Here is an 18,796-nt window from a genome sequence, read left to right as displayed (position 1 = left end):
CCCCACACCCCCCAAAAACCTAAAAAAAATCTAAAAAAAACTAAACACCCACCCCCACCCCCACCCAAAAACCTAAACCCCCACCCCCTCGGCAAAAAAAAAATTTTTTTTTTTTTTTTTTTTTTTAGGGTGGGTGATGTGGGGGGGGGGGTGGGGGTGGTTTTAGGTTTTTGGTGGTGGTGGATGTTTAAGGTTTTTTTTTTTTTTTTTTGTAGTGGTTTTTTTTTTTGTGTAGTGGGATTTTTTAGGTTATTGGACATTTGTCACTCTATAAATCCTTCTTCCACTTAGGATCCTTTGTATTTGATCCTAATCGATAGAGTAGTAACACATGTTTATGGTTAAAAGAAGAAAAATCACCAAAATTGCCCCCATCTGGCCATCCGAGCACAAATCGACCACGTACACAAATCAACATTCTCCAAATAAAGTCGGAGACAACTTTCAACACAACCACTCTCTCAATAAAGTCGGCGATCATCGAACAAACAACCTTCACATGCAACAACTATGATTTTCTTTTCTCAAAACTTCTTCAAACTCTCTAATGTCTTCTGAACAAACCAACATCAATGGCACCGACCCTAAACCTACAAAAACGACGCCGTATTCAACTCCCAATCAAAATCAACAACACATGAAACTTTGGGGCATCCTCATATTCGGAGTTATCGGAGCCACCGCCACCACTTTCGCCGTATGTTTTTATTTTATTTTATATTTTTGTTAAATATTTGAAATTGAAATATTATTTGAACGATTTGATAGATTGGGCAGCTGAGAAGGTCGGTTGATTGGTTTCATTCTCAGGTATGTGATTGTTTTAGATTTTGATTGAAGTTGAGAATGATCTTTGTTATATGGGTATGAAAAAAATTGCATCTTTTTGTGAACCCAGATGGGGATTTTTGGATTTGTGTGAATGGTGATAAGGGGTTGTGTGTTTAAATTGGTTAATGTTTTGTTGTGGAAGTTTACGTTTACCGTGTCACAGGCAGCGTTTAAAGGCGGTTCGGGTGGCGGGTATTCGAGAACAGGAGTTAAAGATGAAGCTAGGAGAAGGTATGCTCGACGGCTGCGGGAGGAGTTAGAAGAAGAGATGGAGAGAGTGGTGTGTATGTGTATCTTTTTGTATATGTTTTACGTCGATTCCATATAAAGTAATTCATACTGGTAATGTGACCAGGGCAGTGACACCCTTAACTTTTATTTATGTCGTTTTATGACATTGTGATTGGGATAAAAAGCAGTCAATTGTTCATTAAGGGCTGAAAGTTAAGAGTGACATTGCTTACATTGCTGGTATGAATAATTATCGGCCAGTGGGTAATACCTTGGATTATTAAAATCCAATTTGCTTGCGTATAATTTAAACATTTTACGCCCCGCTTGCGGTATGCGCATATAATGTATATATGTGTGGGCCATTGGGGGGCAAAAGTGAAAGTGCACTAATTTTAACGTTATTTTACTAATTGAAAATAACGTTAAAAGCTGAGGATGGTTAATCATGCATCATGTGGTGGCGTTGATAGCTGAAAGGCAAAAGAGTACATGCACTAATCGGTCTTTGTCCCGATTGCCGAGTGTTATGTGCCTTATGTCCAAGGCTTGATGCAAAACTACTATCGAGCTGGGGGTCTCATTGAAAGCAGCCTCTCTATTCCTACGGGTAGAGGTAAGGCTGTCTACATCTTACCCTCCTTAGATCCTACCCTTGCTTTGCTATTGGTGGGATTTACCGAGTATGATGATGATGATGATGATGATGATGATGATGATGATGATGCACCTAGAATGTTAAAAGAAGTTATTTATTATGGTTTTGAGTTCTTGATGCTGGTTTTGTGTTTATAAAGGAGCGTATAAGGCGAATGCAAAGTGTGTTCAATAGGGAGAAGATGAAGCACAGAAGGGGATATGAGAGGTGGAGGGATGATAGTTATTGGGAATACCATCAACATTTTCAACGTGACGATTGGTATTGGAAAACCGATTCAAGTTATGGGAATTGGAGTAATTACAAGGGAACTACTCATACCCCTGCAAATTATTCTCTGTCTCATCACTATGCCGTTTTGGGTCTCGCCAGGTAGGTACATCTTCCCTATGGAAACATTAATACATACGTTGTTGGTGTTGCTTGATTAATGTTGTTTTGATTAGATACTAGAATAATACTTTATCTAGTCACAGATAAAAGAGTCTTCTGCTGAGTATAATCTTCTAAGATCAATGACATAAATCTTCTTTTAATGCCTCCTTCATAAAACAGAGTTAGGCAAAATATTACCCTGTTTTATTGAGATAAAAGTTATGCTATGTAGTCGAAAAACTACAATTGAATTTCACATTAAGTAAAAGCATAACTTCGTGAAAATAACGTTAAAAGCGGCGGATGGTTAATCAATGCATCATGTGGTGACGTTGATAGCTGAAAGACACGGGGTACATGCACAAATCAGTCTCTGTCCTGATTGTTTGAGTGTTATGTGTCTTAGGTCCAAGGCTTGATACAAAACTACAATCGAGCCGGGGGTCTCACTGGAAGCAGCCTCTCTATGCCTACGGCGTAGAGGTAAGACTGTCTACATCTACCCTCCTTGGACCCTACCATAGCTTTGCTATTGGTGGGATTTACTGAGTATGATGATGATGATGATTAAGTAAAAGCATAAAACTTTGAAAATTCATAATTTAAGTAATTCTAAAGAACGAAAAGTCTGAATTATGTTATTTATGTTAGTTATCTAATTATGTGAATACTTTAGTTTAGATTATAGTCTCTTTTTTCTTTCAAAAACCAAGCTCATTTATATATTTCTACATCTTTTTTTCTTGCCAATAGGTCGAGGACAACGCCATACACGGATGATGAAATTAAGGTAAGCAAAATTGTTTGATGTTTGCAGTAGTGATCCATTTATGTTAATCCATTTATGTTATATGATATTTTCTTTACATCATTTTCTTCTCTCATGAATGATATTTTTCTAAGTTCTCTTATGTTCACAATTTTCATAAATCTATTAGAAGAAATTGATTATTTACTCAACAATTTGTATTACATAAAGCTAATTTATCTAGAAATATGTATATGCATGCATATAAACTAGTTTATAAAACTTTGCTAACTATAAATTATTTATTTTAGAGTTAAATGCCAATTTAGTCCCTATGATTTGGACTATTTTGCCAGTTTAGTCCAAATGTTTCATTTTTCACCTGTAGGTCCAAAAAGGTTTCACCGTTGCCATTTTAGTCCACTAGGTTAACTTCATCCAATTTTTTTGTTAGCGAGAAGGGCGATTCGGTCATTTTATATGGCCGAAGTGCTCTTCTAGTTAACAGAATTGCATATAAAATGACTGAATTGTCTTTCTCGTTAACAGAAAAAAAGGATGAAGTTAACCCAGTGGACTAAAATGGCAATGGTGAAACCTTTTTGGACCCACAGGTGAAAAATGGAACCTTTGAACTAAATGGCAAAATGGCCCAAACCACATGGACTAAAATGACATTTTAACTCTTTATTTTATTATAGTAAATTAATAAAACTAGATAAATGGGATGATTGTTATGCTAATATATTATGTATAAGGCCTGAAATTATAATTAATTTTGAGGCCCTGAAATAGGTTGAGCCGCTACTCAAGCTATTAATGTGTTACATACTGAATAGTGTTGGTTGTTGGTTGGTTGTACACGATGCAGACTGCATTTCGGAGCAAGGCAAAGCAATATCACCCTGATCAAAATCAGGAAAACAAAGGTGCCAACTACTTACTTACTTCCATGCAAACACTACTCATGAACACAAAATAGGATGATGTTTGGTTGATTAAGGAATTGATATTAATATAAGGATGTTTGGTGTTGTTTGCAGAGGTTGCTGAAGCAAGGTTCAAGGAAATTATGACTTCTTATGAGGCCATTAAATCTGAAAGAAAGAATAATATCATTTAGACAGTTTATAGATTAGTGTAATTATTATTTTTATAATTTGTATATGTATTTGTTTTGTGTTGTGTTGTTAAACTAGTGATGAATATGGTATAGATTATAGAGGTGCAAAAGGGTACAAAACTAATTATTTGATTGTTCTAGGGTTAGCAGAAATAAAACCGTTATTCAGAACCCAAAATTTGGTTATTTTGAGATTTTAAAACATGTAAAAATATTCAACAAATGTCGTTCACCGCTTGATGTTTACAAACGATGTATCCGCTTATTCATTTCTGATTTTGGCCGTATGATTCTACTTTTTTTAGTACGATTACGATTTTTTCACGTTGAAGCACGGCCGTTAGGCTTATCAACCTATGCAAAGGCTGGGGTCACCCATAATAAGTGCCTTTATTTTTTTTTTCTTTTTATATATTAGACTAGGTTTTAACTCATTTAAACAACGTTTCTCGGCCTAAACTTAGGATTTTACTCCAGGAGTCCACACTGTCTGTGCACTTCATTCCAGAAACAAGAAGCAGCGCCGCAACACACCAACCCTTGTTACTTGCGGTGTCTTCTAAGTAACCAATGTGAAACTGATTGCGGATGGGATGAAATTAGGGCTGACATTAGGAAAAATCATCTCTATGATATTCAATGTCTCAAATCTCAATTGCTGATTTTTTATACAAATTCAATAGAGCTCCGACTTTATAGTTCGCTTAGGGCCTTCAAAAACATTGGAATTGCCCTGAGCACGACATAAAGTTTCATGTTTTCTAATGAATAATGGGCAACTGTAAGGGGTGGTGATATGGCCCATGTGCTGGGTATGGCTAATCGCATATCCATACATGGTTGCAAAATCCTGTCACATAGCCGGTCCATTACTCGTTGGGTATTTATTGGTTGGAATTTTCATGTGTATATATAGGTTTAGGTGCGAGGCTAGCTTGGAAAAGATTATGATATCGAAGAAGGAAAGTATGTGCACAGTCACACCAAAGATTATGATGCAGAGATCATTGGCGAGCATTTTTTAGGGTGTCCGGTGTGGGTGCGGCAAAGGGTGTGTATGTGAGAGAGAGAGGGTAGTGTGGGTGGGGTCCATTCCAATCTCAACCAATCACACATTTTTTCCTTTTTTTTAAATAATTTACCACTTCATCAAGTGTCTAAACCATTGACAACACTTTTGAGCATAGTTTACCCCTTTGACATGACACACTCTCATTGATTGATTTTTTAGTTTGCCACTCTCAAATGTTTAACCACTCCTACCACCCTTAACTAAATTAAAAAAACAGCTAGCTACCTGTGTTGGTAAATATTTTTGAAATCAGCGGCTTTGCTAAGGGCATGTTTGGCTAAGCTTTTTGAAAACAGCTTATTGACTTATTGGCTTTTTGAAAAGTCAGGGTGAAGTGACTTTTTGGAAAAGTCACTTTTCCCCCTCACATACACCCTCATTGCCAAACACCATTTTAAAGCTTATGAGTTTTAAAAAAGCCAATAAGTCAATAAATTGTTTCAAAAAACTTAGCCAAACATGCGCTAAATAAGTTACCCCCAAATATTCTTCATTTGAAACTCCCTCCCCTCCCTTGAAACCCAGAGATGGAGTTGAAGGTCTCCGACGTGAATCAATGGAAGGTAGCTTTATCAGCGTACGATAGCAGAATCCAGTCCCTCAACAAACCAGATCTCGCATCTCTAGATCACTTCTATACCAAACAACTACCATCCATCATCCACAAACGAAACCCTAACCCCTATATCACCACCCCAGAGCTCTCAAACCTCATGAAATGGAAGCTCACTCGCGGAAAATGGAGGTTTCTTACTTACTTACTTAACTTCATTCATTGTATTGTATTGTGTGCTTTGATTTTGTGTTTGAACTTGTTGATTGATTGTATGTCAAAAAACTAAAGGATTTCAAACGGTTTGTCCAAACCAAAGCGATATTATCCAAAATATTCAACAATACACGAGTCGTTTATACAGAACAAACAAAATACGCTACTGGATGAACCACAATGAGAAGAACATCATACAAAACAACACATAACAGAAAAGAAGCGACAAAACTGTGACAAAACTTTTATTATCTTTACCCAAACCAAAAAAACACCCCCCAAACCCTAGATCTTACTTATGTAAGATCTAATACAAAAAATACAGAAATACAAGCGATGATCATCCTCTGATGATCATCATACTCAGAAATTGAATCTCTCTTGACATATGAGAGATGAAACAACAAATGAACAAACAACAACTGGATAACCATCCACCGATGATTATCAAAACTAGAAGACAATCTCTCACAATATACAACCGAGAGACTACTCACAACCTTCAACAATACCAAATAAATAACCCTAAAATTCTCACAAGATGCAGAAAGAACCATATTGAGAATCAGTAATGAGAATTAGGGGAACCACCATTGATGATCAATAACCGAACAAGATTCATAAAGAATCTCCATCAAACCATCACTGCGACAGACCAACTTGCCTTGAACGAACAGAGTGTGTAATACGTATGTAGGCTAGTAATTGAGAGATAGAGTGATGAAAGAAATTTGGGGGTTAAATCTCCATAAATGAACTGACCAGAAGCTTCTTATCTGTGCAAACATATGAAGTTACACTTTGGTCCTCCAATTATCATTAATAAACCGACTCCAAAGAAACTTACATCCAGGTCCCTCAATTTGTTGCACCTGTTATTACAACTAGGCCAACAACTTGTAACAATATAACTAATAATTTGTGCAACATATGAATGATATTTTTTAACATTCTTTTAACATTCCCCCTTCATTCATATGTGCTCACCAATCAAATTACACTAAAATCCACAAGGATGATCACAGCCCTCCATAATTTTCATATAGCCCCCTCGGAATGCCAGTTGTTGTAACAACTTGCACCAAACATGACATGAGTCCAAAGTGACAAACATAACTAACAACTGTATAGTATATGAATTAATCTTATACTTTCAACATGCCCCCATAATTCATATACTATGCATGTTAACCATTTCCAACTTATTACACATAACAACTACAGACAATTTTTTTCAACAAATTCCAATTCTATTTCAAGTGTTTAGTCCCCACATGAAACTCATATAGCACTTTTACAAGATTCAAAGAAACTCATATAGCACTTTTACTAGATTTTAATAGCCAAACTACGGCTAACACAACATCATAGAGAAACAAATCAAAGAATTGGACTTCTATAACCAATGTCTTAACACAGACATACTAAGAATTCAGACAAACTACAAGACGAGATAAAAGATTCTTTGACGAAAAAACACAAATACCAACAAACCAAAGAACCCTCTATAACAGAGAGTCAACAAAACAGATAAACTGTTATGACTAAGAACACCAGACAACAACGATGATAGCCTACACATATTTTGGCATAATAAACAACCAGAAACACATCTCTTACACAAGAGAAAAGTACAAGGCTAACATCACATACATTCAAGAACCATGACTATAAGACACAGCCAAACAAATCCTGACAAAAACACAAAATTACACAATTTGTAACCAGAACAAATATATCTCACACGAGACACATAACTCAGAACAAAGACTGAGAACAACGAATCACACGATTCTAAGAACTCAGAACCAAGACCGAAAGACAATACTTGCGAAGAACTCAAAGACTAATTTGAATAAAACAAAAAAGCTTTTTTTCTACAACTTCACAACAAATACTAAATCACATAAGCATATGATTGCATAACACTATCAGACACACATCTGACAAACATAAAGTCACACGACTTTCACAACTAAGACAGGACTTGCAAACATGAGCATCAAATAGCAATAACCAACTCTGATTGAAAAAATGTCACTTGACTCTTCAATCAAAATAAACATCTCACACACGAGAGAACATACAAAGCTGTCAAACATATTCAAATATAATCTTGACAATACTATGGGTTAAAATACGTAAACCACACGGTTCAACTAACCATACTTCAAGATTACAAACAATATGGTATATAGACCAGAAAAACAACATGTTTAAGACAAAAACAAACTACATGATCCAAGACAAAGAAACCTGATAGAATTGACAATCACACAATTCTACGTGTAAGAAAACATAATGACAACGTAAAAACTTCTGAAGGTATACACAGTTTCAACCAGTACACTTTTCCCTCATAGAAAATACACACAGTTGTCAATATCTTGAAAAAAAAACAGTTCAGTTTGCAAACCACACAGTTCAACAACGAAAACCAAACTTATAGTTAAAAAAACATTCGACTAAAGAACACAAGATCCTACATTTATGCGGACATATAGGATGAGGACCTAGCAAACAGTGAAAAAACAGAACTTGCTAAATTTCAAATCCAAACAAAGTTTTTATTGAAAACTTTTGATGAGTTTGAAAACCCGTTATACAGAAGACAATATATATGTGAAGCAAATAAGAAAAAAACCTTTCTTCACCAAAAAACGAGTTGTCATCACATGACAACTTATCATCAAAGAACACTTAGATTTTCTTGAACTCTACTAAAAAACAACATGGTTCCATTTTGCCATTCAAATCAAATACTTATAAACTCAAATAATCTCAATGTAATCAACACCAATGATCCGAGTCAAAGAAAAAACAGACATACAAGCCAATAAAAAGATTCCAAATAAAAACTAGTCTATACAGTGAAAGACATAAAACTCATATAAACTAAAAAAAAACTATTCACAATAAAAATATACAGCACTGTCATCTGTCTAGAACAAATCAAGAACGATAAGACATCCACATTTATCAAACAAATGAAATTGCACACCTTAACTATCCAATTTATAACCTTCTTTTTCACAATACAAATAACACTTCTAACAAAGACTAAACACTGAACAATTGAGCACTAATAAGAACCTTAGCAATTTCATGTTAAAGCATTAACAAAATATATCCTAATCTTCTTGTAAACAGTGACAAAATTTATAAACGCTTAAATGAATCATATGTATGATTCACAAAATTACCTTTTTGACTATTTTTTTTTATTAATGAAACACCATTTTCGGATAAAATAACAGATTTAATTTCAGCTACAACCTTCCATGCATTGAAGTCTCAAAAAATTTTCCAAAATCACATTCAATAATTACAATTATGACCATAAAAGAACAGGAGATCTAAGAAGTTTAATAAAAAAAACAGCATTTTAGAGGGCAACTACGAAAAGAACAATATATTTTTTAGCATTAAAACATCAAACAAATGTTGTTAAAGCTCACAGATGGCAAGAAGAAAATTTTTTATTTCAATCATGTCAGTATACTGATAACTAACTAAAGAAGTATCACTCTAAGGAAATGACATTTGAAAAAAAAATAAACTAACACCACTGAACCAGAATTGAAAAATGAGACATATGGTTTACCTATGTGACGAGTCAATTACAAAGAACAACATGTCTGAGAGAACTCTTCCACATATAAAAACAACCAATCTCATGAATATGACAAAATCTAATACTAGAGTATGGGCATGAACACCATGATTATAAACAAACTAATCAAATTAACAATAAGACTCAAATGAACAAGACCAAAAAAAAAAATCTATAACAGAAAACAAGACACTTCACAACGATGAATTTCAAACCCAGGCAAACCATCAAGTACAACAAGCAAGCTCTAAAGAAGCGCATCATAGATCACATCAAAACACAAAAAACAAGTAATAAATGCACACACATAATGCACACAAAAAACAGTGTACCCTAACATAGAGTTAATGAACATAAGATCTCTACTAACGCTTTTATGGATCTATACAAAAACAATTTAGCATGTAAAACCAAGACAAAAAAAATAATAATAAATAAACACTATATAAGCAGTAGAACACAAGTTAACAGACAGACAACAAACCCAAGGCGAAACTGAGTCAGGGACCAGATTCCAGGTTCGTCACTCTATGGTGCCTGGACAAGCCTTTACTCAGGAGCCACGACTACTCATATAAGACCTAAAAACACAAAAAATGACAAGAAGTATAGACAACAAATACAACACCCCTGCAAGAACACTGAACAGAAACAACCAGAAATGCACAGAACAGGACAATGCAACAGGTATCAAGTAGACTCGATCAAGTGCCGGCCCGACTAGTCCGGTAAACAGGGAATGCCTAGACTCAGAACAAAATGATGCAGAAACAGAAAATAACAAAGATAAAAGATTGGAATGAACTTACAGTGGGTGCAAAGCTTCCAAAGAAAATGGATCAGAACTGTAGTTTTCGAGAACTACAAGAACTGATCAATACACACACACAAAACCATCTGGTTAGTTTGCTCTGAACCTTCTAGAGTTCAGAGACCAATACAGGTCTTGAGAAACAGCAGATGGTAGGACTCCTCCTTGACCTCCAACAAACCCTAACTAGGATTTGTGTTTCACCAAAAAAAAACCAAATAGATCTCACCAGATCCGAACCTGCACACTCCAAGAAGAAGATCAAAACAGTCCATGCAAAGAAAATCAAAAAAAGGAAAAAAAAAAAACACTACACAACGAAACCCAAAAGACAGACTCGAGAGCAATAGCTCAACCTAGGGTTTCAAAATACAAACCCTAATTATACTAACAGGACATGACTACAGCGGAAGAACAACAGAATCGGAGCCTTATGGCTCTGATACCATGTCAAAAAACTAAAGGATTTCAAACGGTTTGTCCAAACCAAAGCGATATTATCCAAAATATTCAACAATACACGAGTCGTTTATACAGAACAAACAAAATACGCTACTGGATGAACCACAATGAGAAGAACATCATACAAAACAACACATAACAGAAAAGAAGCGACAAAACTGTGACAAAACTTTTATTATCTTTACCCAAACCAAAAAAACACCCCCCAAACCCTAGATCTTACTTATGTAAGATCTAATACAAAAAATACAGAAATACAAGCGATGATCATCCTCTGATGATCATCATACTCAGAAATTGAATCTCTCTTGACATATGAGAGATGAAACAACAAATGAACAAACAACAACTGGATAACCATCCACCGATGATTATCAAAACTAGAAGACAATCTCTCACAATATACAACCGAGAGACTACTCACAACCTTCAACAATACCAAATAAATAACCCTAAAATTCTCACAAGATGCAGAAAGAACCATATTGAGAATCAGTAATGAGAATTAGGGGAACCACCATTGATGATCAATAACCGAACAAGATTCATAAAGAATCTCCATCAAACCATCACTGCGACAGACCAACTTGCCTTGAACGAACAGAGTGTGTAATACGTATGTAGGCTAGTAATTGAGAGATAGAGTGATGAAAGAAATTTGGGGGTTAAATCTCCATAAATGAACTGACCAGAAGCTTCTTATCTGTGCAAACATATGAAGTTACACTTTGGTCCTCCAATTATCATTAATAAACCGACTCCAAAGAAACTTACATCCAGGTCCCTCAATTTGTTGCACCTGTTATTACAACTAGGCCAACAACTTGTAACAATATAACTAATAATTTGTGCAACATATGAATGATATTTTTTAACATTCTTTTAACATTGTAGACCTAGGTTGCTGGATTTTGTATCGTCTATAGACGAAGAGACTGTGAAAGCGGCTTCTGAGAAGGCGTTTAAAGCGTTACCGGAGGTTTCTAAAGCGGTTTCGGAGCTGACGGTGTTGAAAGGCGTTGGTCCGGCAACTGCGTCTGCTGTTTTGGCTGCTTATGCTCCGGATGTTGCTCCTTTTATGTCTGATGAGGTACGGATTATCACTTACAACCTTGGTTTTAAAATGCGTGCATCACATGATGCAATGATGGGACTGCATCATGTGTTGAGGTTCCGTGATGCGCGCATCAGATGATGTGGTCTAATGTGGCGCCTTATGCAGTTGACTAGTATTTGAACAAATCTTACTAAAGATGAAGAGAACAAATCTTAATGTGATAAAATATCGGATATCGGTCAAGGACCGATATTTGAAATATAGGTTATCTTGGTGAGATATCGGTGGGATATCGGTAATTTTATTTTAATATAATGCAGAATTTATATATATAACAATTTAACACCAATAATTCAGTGATATATCGGTTATATCGGTCAAGTATCGGTGATATATCGGTCAATATCGCCGATAATATCGGTACCGATATTTTGACCGATATTTTACTAAGGGACCGATATGACCGATATATCACCGATATTAACTGCATAGTTTTAAGGTTCACAAGTTAAAATATTAGCTCTATATTTTTTTTTAGTATTATTGAATAAAGAACACCTCACACACGTGATGCGTGCGCTTCACGCATTGCGCATCACACATCGGATATGCATTTTAAAACCAAGGTTACAACTTTCATGAAATGAACAGAGGCAACATGATTACTGTTCTTTGTTTAAAGGCAATGGTGGCAGCTCTTGGCAACTCTAAAGACTATACTTTGAAACAATACCTCTTGTTTGTTGACAAGCTTCAGGATAAAGCAAAGGTTAGTTTTCGATTTATCTGAATCTTTGCCTTGTTCCTGTCATGGATGATTAATTGCATAGCATAGTTTCATTCCAAGCATTTAAATCTTGCTCTCTACAAGGCGAGGCCCAATTTCCTATTTTCCTAGCAAGGCGAGGCAATTGTGCTTTAATTCTTTGGGTGATGGTTCATGCGCATATTCCAGCGAGATTCTTAGATTCTGTAGAGTTTCCGGCCAAATTCTCTAAATTCTGGCAAGATTCCAGCTACATTTATACTTTTATCTAATGAAAACTATTTTTCTACACTAATATACTAGCATTTTATAACTTTTGGTAATAAATAGACGATATTAAATGTTATATACTAGCTTTAGTTTTATTTTATTTGAAGAATAGTATTAATTTTCTATTATATAAAAATATTTTTAAGTTTTTCTTGCTGTGTGCTTTTTTTTTTTTCTCAGGCCCGCGTTTTTTTTGCGCCTAGGCCCCATGCGAGACCTATGCGCCTTGAGTGCGCTAACGCCTTTAATAACTATGGGAAATAGTAGACTGAAGTTATTAAGGGGGTATTTGGATTTGCATTTTGAGAGTCATTGTGTGATATTGTATAATCTAAATATGATAGTTTTATGGAACCGCGATGATGAGGAAATGCTGTTTGGATGTGCTTTTGTTGTTTGAATTTGTAATAATCATTCTCAAATTTGGTTACAATATTCTAGATTTTATTGTAACTCGTATTACTTGACCCCTAAACAGTTGGCTAATAGAAGCAGACTCATCGGAACATAAAAAACTGAAAATCAAAACACCCTTTCAGCTGTTCATATCTCGTTAATCTTCTTTAAAGAAAATATGACGGTGTAGGAGTGTATATGAAATTGCCACCGTAATATTATTCATAATCACATTTGGCAATATCACTTTTTTACTGTGTTTCTTGCGTCATTCTCTTGTATAGGAATTAAGTGCCGAAGGGGATGTGTTCACACCCTCAGATGTAGAAAGAGCTTTATGGAGTTCTGCCATTGGAGCCAAAGTTGAAGAATCATCAAACACTGATACTAAATCCAGCAAAAAGAAGAGGAAGCGGTGATTATGATTATGGAAATCTAGCAACTAGTATTGTAAGGTTATTGGTAGTTTAACCTTTGATTTAATGTACTAGTTAGATCGAACATTGTATATGTTTTGATCATCGGAAGGATGATTTCATGTTCTCGTTTGTATGAGAAACGATATTTTTGTGTGGTTTATGTTCTGATTTTTTTTTTTTTAACCACTTGGGGTGTCCCAGTGGCCACCACACCCTGCATACACCGTGGGGACTCAGGTTCGACTCCGGTCGTCTGCGTAATAAAAAGCGCACCTGATGTACACTCGGTTGGGGGACTCACCGCCAGGCAGCTATGTGGTGTGCTAGCCTGGGAAGGGAGAACCCTTCCGCGGTCAGGGGTACCGTGCAATTACCCTTTTTTTTTTTTGTTCTGATTTTTGACGATTCGAAGTTCAAATTATGAGCCAAACCTTTAGTTCAAAGTTCAAATTATGAGCCAAACCTTTAGTGTCACACCCCAACCGATGGCGGAATCATCGGGGCGCGGCACTGAGCGAAACAGATTGTTCAGAAGTTTCCACAACAACTATCATACAATTCAGTTATATAACACGTCCCATACCGTGTCCCAAATAATAACAAGTTATCATAGAAATCAACTAAACAATATGGGAACTGTTCCGACAACTCAAATTCTTAATTATTACAGACCGAAAGTAAATATTGTTTTAAGACTTCTAGACGGCTATCCGTAAATCTCACTGACTACAGGTGCCAGTACAAGATCTACAGATAATTATGGCCCTGGAGCAGGTACGTGGACACTGTCCTAAGGTCACGGACTCCTAGAAGCTTATTATTGCCTCGCTTCCCTAGCACGCTAGTAGCTTAAACACCTGTCACATACGTTAAAATAAAAGTCAATACATATAATGTAAAGGTGGGTACACAAGTTTGATATAGCATATAGAGTTCGAATAGTTTACGCATAACCAAGCACGTACACAAGGGAAAACGATGCATGTAAATTATCAACATGGGACCATCGATACCAACGACTTCGAGTTGACTGTCCGAGACAGTTCGCAATACATGATTACCACCGTAATCCATGCAAGTAATTGTCCTTAGCAACCCCCGTGGGAACGGGTGCTGAGTCCAAACTATAGTACTACGTTGCTAAAGCAGGTAGATAGCACTCCACGTGTAAACATAATAAACAGCAATCATTTAGGCAAGTAATACATGCAAATAGGTTAGCGTTCAAATAGTTTGTGTTGTTTGTGAATTTGATAGATTACGTATGTAACACCCAAAAGTGCTGAAAGCAAAAAGGGATCGAGTATACTCACAGTGGTTGATGTGGATTGAAGGGAGCACTGAGAATAGGTTAGCCTGAATAGTTCGATAACACAACGATGAGTAACGCGGAAAAAGGTAAACAATGTACTTGGATCGAGTAGGCCATTCGATCGGACAGCAGTTCGATCGAGTGGGCTGTTCGATTGGTTTGAAAGTCCGTTCGAACATCCATTCGATCGGCTGGCTGGCTCGATCGGCTGGTTCCTTCAAGTGGATTGTTTCTTCCTTTGATGAGAAGGATGTGTTTGTGTATGATGGCTTGTACTACCTTTCAAGTTGGCCGATCGAACAGCTGTTCGATCGGTTAGCCCAACCGATCGGTTAGCATTGCAGACTTGGCAAGATGTCACTCGATCGGTTAGCATGCTCGATCGGGTGACATTCCATTGTTTCAAAAGTCTAAGTGTTTTAAAGTATAGTATCTCATGATTCGAGCAGTAATGATTACAATCGAGTGGCGTAGTCGATCGAACAGTACCTCGTCAATACTACACTTTAGTGGGTTGGTGGGTCTAAGTGCTAGTCGATCGATTAGCCTAGCCGATCGGCTGGCATAGTCGTTCGGTTGGGCTGTTCGATCGAACAGCCTAGCCGTTCGGCCAGCTTCTCGATTCGGTTAACCTATCACTTAACACTTGGTTATTCCCGTTAATTGTTGATGTTTTAGAGATATTTTGACTACGAGTTGAACCACAAAGCTGAAGTCCCTACTTAGTCTACTGACTCGAGCAGGAATCACCCAAACTTGGTCAGAGACGGTTTGGAACCTAAGTTTAACGTTTAACCCGAAATCGGTATATCTCTTGGTAGAACCCGAATCTTGAACCATGTGTTTGTTTAGATTGATTTGTAAATCGGTTCAAGTCTCGTTTTCACCTTTTTGAGTGTAAAAGAGTTGAAAGATAGATGAAGACCCATCTTCCAATTCTTTTCCACCGTGAAATGTTAAGATCTTTGGAAGATTTTAGGTTATTTATGTGGAAATCGGTTAGATCTAGCTTGTTCATGGTTGAATGAAGTCAAGAACATGAAGTTCTTGATGAACACCAAGAACACCATGATGACATCACTCAAGAACACCTAGATCTTGGTGATTTCATGGATGAAATTCAGATTTTGAAAGATAGAAAGATGGAGAATCGATTAATGAACAAAAACGTACAAGGATTAGAGCGAAATACTTACCGGTTTGAGAGAAATCTGAGATTTAGTGAGAAGAAGAGGCTGGTCGGTCAGAGCTTTTCCAAAAGTGGAAAGTTTGACAAAGACAGCCCTATTTATAGGCTTCCAAAAGAGGAAAGGGTCAGCTGATCGAACAGCATCCCTGATCGAGCAGCTGTCCGATCGAACAGCCTGTTCGATCGGCTAGCCTGTTCGATCAGGTTGCCCTGTTCGATCGGCTAGCCTGTTCGATCAGGTTGCCCTGTTCGAACGGCTTGCCTAGTTTTGAATGTTTCGCGACGATTTTTGATATTTCGAGTTCGATGAACGATGATTTGAGGATGATAGAATTCCTAATCAAATTACTTTTAGTTCCAACTACTATATCTAACATACAAGCATCCTTACACCACGATTTGGATTCGATTTCGATTGAGTTTGATTCACCTTTGAGTCTTGATTGATTTGATTGATTCACCACACACTTTAACATAAAAGTAAACATGCACAAGTAACACATAAGGTACACACACACGTATAAAAGCATTAAAATCCCCACACTTGAGTTTGATGATTGATCTGATTAGCTTGATTATTGATTGACTAGCTTTATTGCATTGTTACTTCCTATCATTCACAGTCGGTCGTTGATTCACAGTTCGATTATCGTCCGATTAGTTTGATTATACAACACTTACTCCAAATAATACGAAAATCAAAATGAAACTAAAATGAAATTAATCTTTATTAATCTTTAATTCCAATAACAGTCAACACTTGACTTTGACTTTGACTTTGGAAAACACGGGGTGTTACAGTCTCCCCTCCTTTAGGGAATTTCGTCCCGAAATTAGGCCGAGAACCGTACATCGCCGTGTGATTTTACCTATTTGATGCTTCAGATCTATCTGAACAACTGCGGGTACTTGGCCTTCATGTCACTTTCGAGTTCCCAAGTGAACTCCGCGCCTCGTTTGCCTTCCCATCGTACTTTTACAATAGGAATGCGAGAGCGTCTGAGTTGCTTGGTCTGTCGGTCCATGATTTCGACAGGCTTTTCCACGAAGTGTAGCGTCTCATTGACCTGAAGATCGTCGAGTGGTATTATTGCGTCGAGGTCGGCTACGCATTTTCGAAGGTTTGAAATATGGAAAGTCGGGTGGACATTGCTGAGTTCCTCCGGTAATTCGAGTTTGTAGGCAACTTTACCGATCCTTTCCAGAATCTTAAAAGGTCCAACAAATCGAGGCGCAAGTTTCCCTCTTTTGCCGAATCGGACCACCCCCTTCCAAGGTGATACCTTTAGGAGCACGTAGTCGCCAACTGCAAATTCGCGGGGCCTGCGTCGTTTATCGGCGTACATCTTTTGTCTGTCCCGGGCCTTTACCAAATTTTCCCTTATCTGGTGGATCTTGTCAGTCGTTTCTTGCAGAATCTCGGGCCCAGTCAATTGTGAATGACCGACCTCGTGCCATACAATAGGCGAGCGACATCTCCTACCATACAAGGCTTCGAAAGGTGCCATTTCGATGCTGGAGTGATAGCTATTATTGTACGAAAATTCGACCAACGGTAGGTGTTTGCTCCAACTACCACCAAAATCAATAGCACACGCACGGAGCATGTCTTCAATAGTACGAATCGTTCTTTCAGTCTGCCCGTCGGTTTGTGGGTGGAATGCGGTACTCAAATTCAGCGTCGTACCAAGAGCTGCTTGAAAAGTTTCCCACATTCTCGATGTAAACCAAGCATCGCGATCTGAAATGATGTCTCGAGGCGTACCATGATTCTTAATGATCTCGTCGGTGTAGATTTGGGCTAGCTTGGCCACCTTGTAGTCTTCTCGTATTGGCAAAAAGTGGGCTGATTTGGTTAGACGGTCGACTATAACCCAAATACTGTCGTGACCTGATGGCGTGGTCGGAAGCTTAGTTATGAAATCCATAGCTATACTTTCCCACTTCCATACGGGTATCGGCGGTTGTTCGAGTAAGCCTGAAGGTCTTTGGTGTTCAGCCTTGACTCTTGCACAAGTTAAACAGCTACCAACATATAGAGCAATATCCCTTTTCATCCCAGGCCACCAGTACTTGTAGCGAAGGTCCTGGTACATCTTGTCCGCACCGGGATGGATGGAATATCGGGATTTGTGGGCTTCGTTCATGATGATCTTTCGCAAATCTGTCCTCCTCGGAACCCAGATTCGGTCCAGATAATAGAATATCCCGTTGGCTTTGCTCACGAGCTGAGTTCCATCGTGATAGATTCGTTCTTTCTTCAACGTACGCTCGTTAAAGCAAGCGTGTTGTGCTTCGCGGATGAGAGCTTCGAGGTTATACTGAGCCTGGATGTTTCGAACACCTATCACGTAATTCTTTCTGCTGAGGGCGTCTGCAACTACATTCGCCTTGCCTGGGTGATAACGGATCTCACAGTCGTAATCGTTGAGAAGTTCTACCCATCGGCGTTGACGCATATTGAGTTCTCTCTGGTTAAAGATATGTTGTAGGCTCTTGTGATCGGTGAAGATCGTGCACTTTGTACCATACAGGTAGTGTCGCCAAATCTTTAAGGCAAAGACAACTGCGCCTAGCTCGAGGTCATGGGTCGTATAGTTCTTCTCGTGGATTTTGAGCTGTCGAGATGCGTAAGCTATAACCTTGTCTCGTTGCATGAGAACACAGCCAAGTCCAAGGTTTGAAGCATCACAA

At 37.6% G+C, this 18,796-nt stretch overlaps 2 protein-coding genes and 2 long non-coding RNA genes across 5 annotated transcripts; 2 read left to right on the top strand and 2 right to left on the bottom strand.

Annotated features, from left to right (window-relative positions):
* Positions 1-366: 366 nt before the first annotated feature.
* On the top strand, positions 367-4,144 carry LOC110873034. Of its 2 annotated transcripts, none has more exons than XM_035976795.1 (7): positions 367-697; positions 769-810; positions 992-1,111; positions 1,860-2,092; positions 2,849-2,885; positions 3,715-3,772; positions 3,887-4,144. In XM_035976795.1, exons 1-7 carry the CDS (start codon positions 548-550, stop codon positions 3,964-3,966), a joined length of 720 nt encoding a protein of 239 aa, XP_035832688.1. In that variant the 5' UTR covers positions 367-547; the 3' UTR covers positions 3,967-4,144. The 2 variants fall into 2 exon arrangements, with proteins under 2 accessions (XP_035832688.1, XP_021977642.1); XM_022121950.2 differs by having other exon boundaries at positions 434-697; positions 995-1,111; positions 3,887-4,139.
* A 1,372-nt stretch (positions 4,145-5,516) lies between these two features.
* On the top strand, positions 5,517-13,774 carry LOC110873033. The gene is made up of 4 exons (XM_022121948.1): positions 5,517-5,783; positions 11,588-11,783; positions 12,433-12,519; positions 13,467-13,774. Exons 1-4 carry the CDS (start codon positions 5,566-5,568, stop codon positions 13,599-13,601), a joined length of 636 nt encoding a protein of 211 aa, XP_021977640.1. The 5' UTR covers positions 5,517-5,565; the 3' UTR covers positions 13,602-13,774.
* On the bottom strand, positions 6,029-8,412 carry LOC118481335. Its single transcript, XR_004865541.1, has 2 exons — positions 6,655-8,412; positions 6,029-6,583 (listed from the first exon to the last, which is right to left on the bottom strand). It is a non-coding gene; the product is annotated as an uncharacterized LOC118481335 (long non-coding RNA).
* Positions 10,842-11,560, bottom strand: LOC118481334. Its single transcript, XR_004865540.1, has 2 exons — positions 11,468-11,560; positions 10,842-11,396 (listed from the first exon to the last, which is right to left on the bottom strand). It is a non-coding gene; the product is annotated as an uncharacterized LOC118481334 (long non-coding RNA).
* Positions 13,775-18,796: the final 5,022 nt, after the last annotated feature.

This window comes from Helianthus annuus, chromosome 8, assembly GCF_002127325.2.
Source record: "Helianthus annuus cultivar XRQ/B chromosome 8, HanXRQr2.0-SUNRISE, whole genome shotgun sequence".
Taxonomy (NCBI): Eukaryota; Viridiplantae; Streptophyta; class Magnoliopsida; order Asterales; family Asteraceae; genus Helianthus; species Helianthus annuus.
The sequence above is the reverse complement of the archived record's forward strand: the minus strand, read 5'-3'. Positions and strand labels throughout refer to the sequence as shown.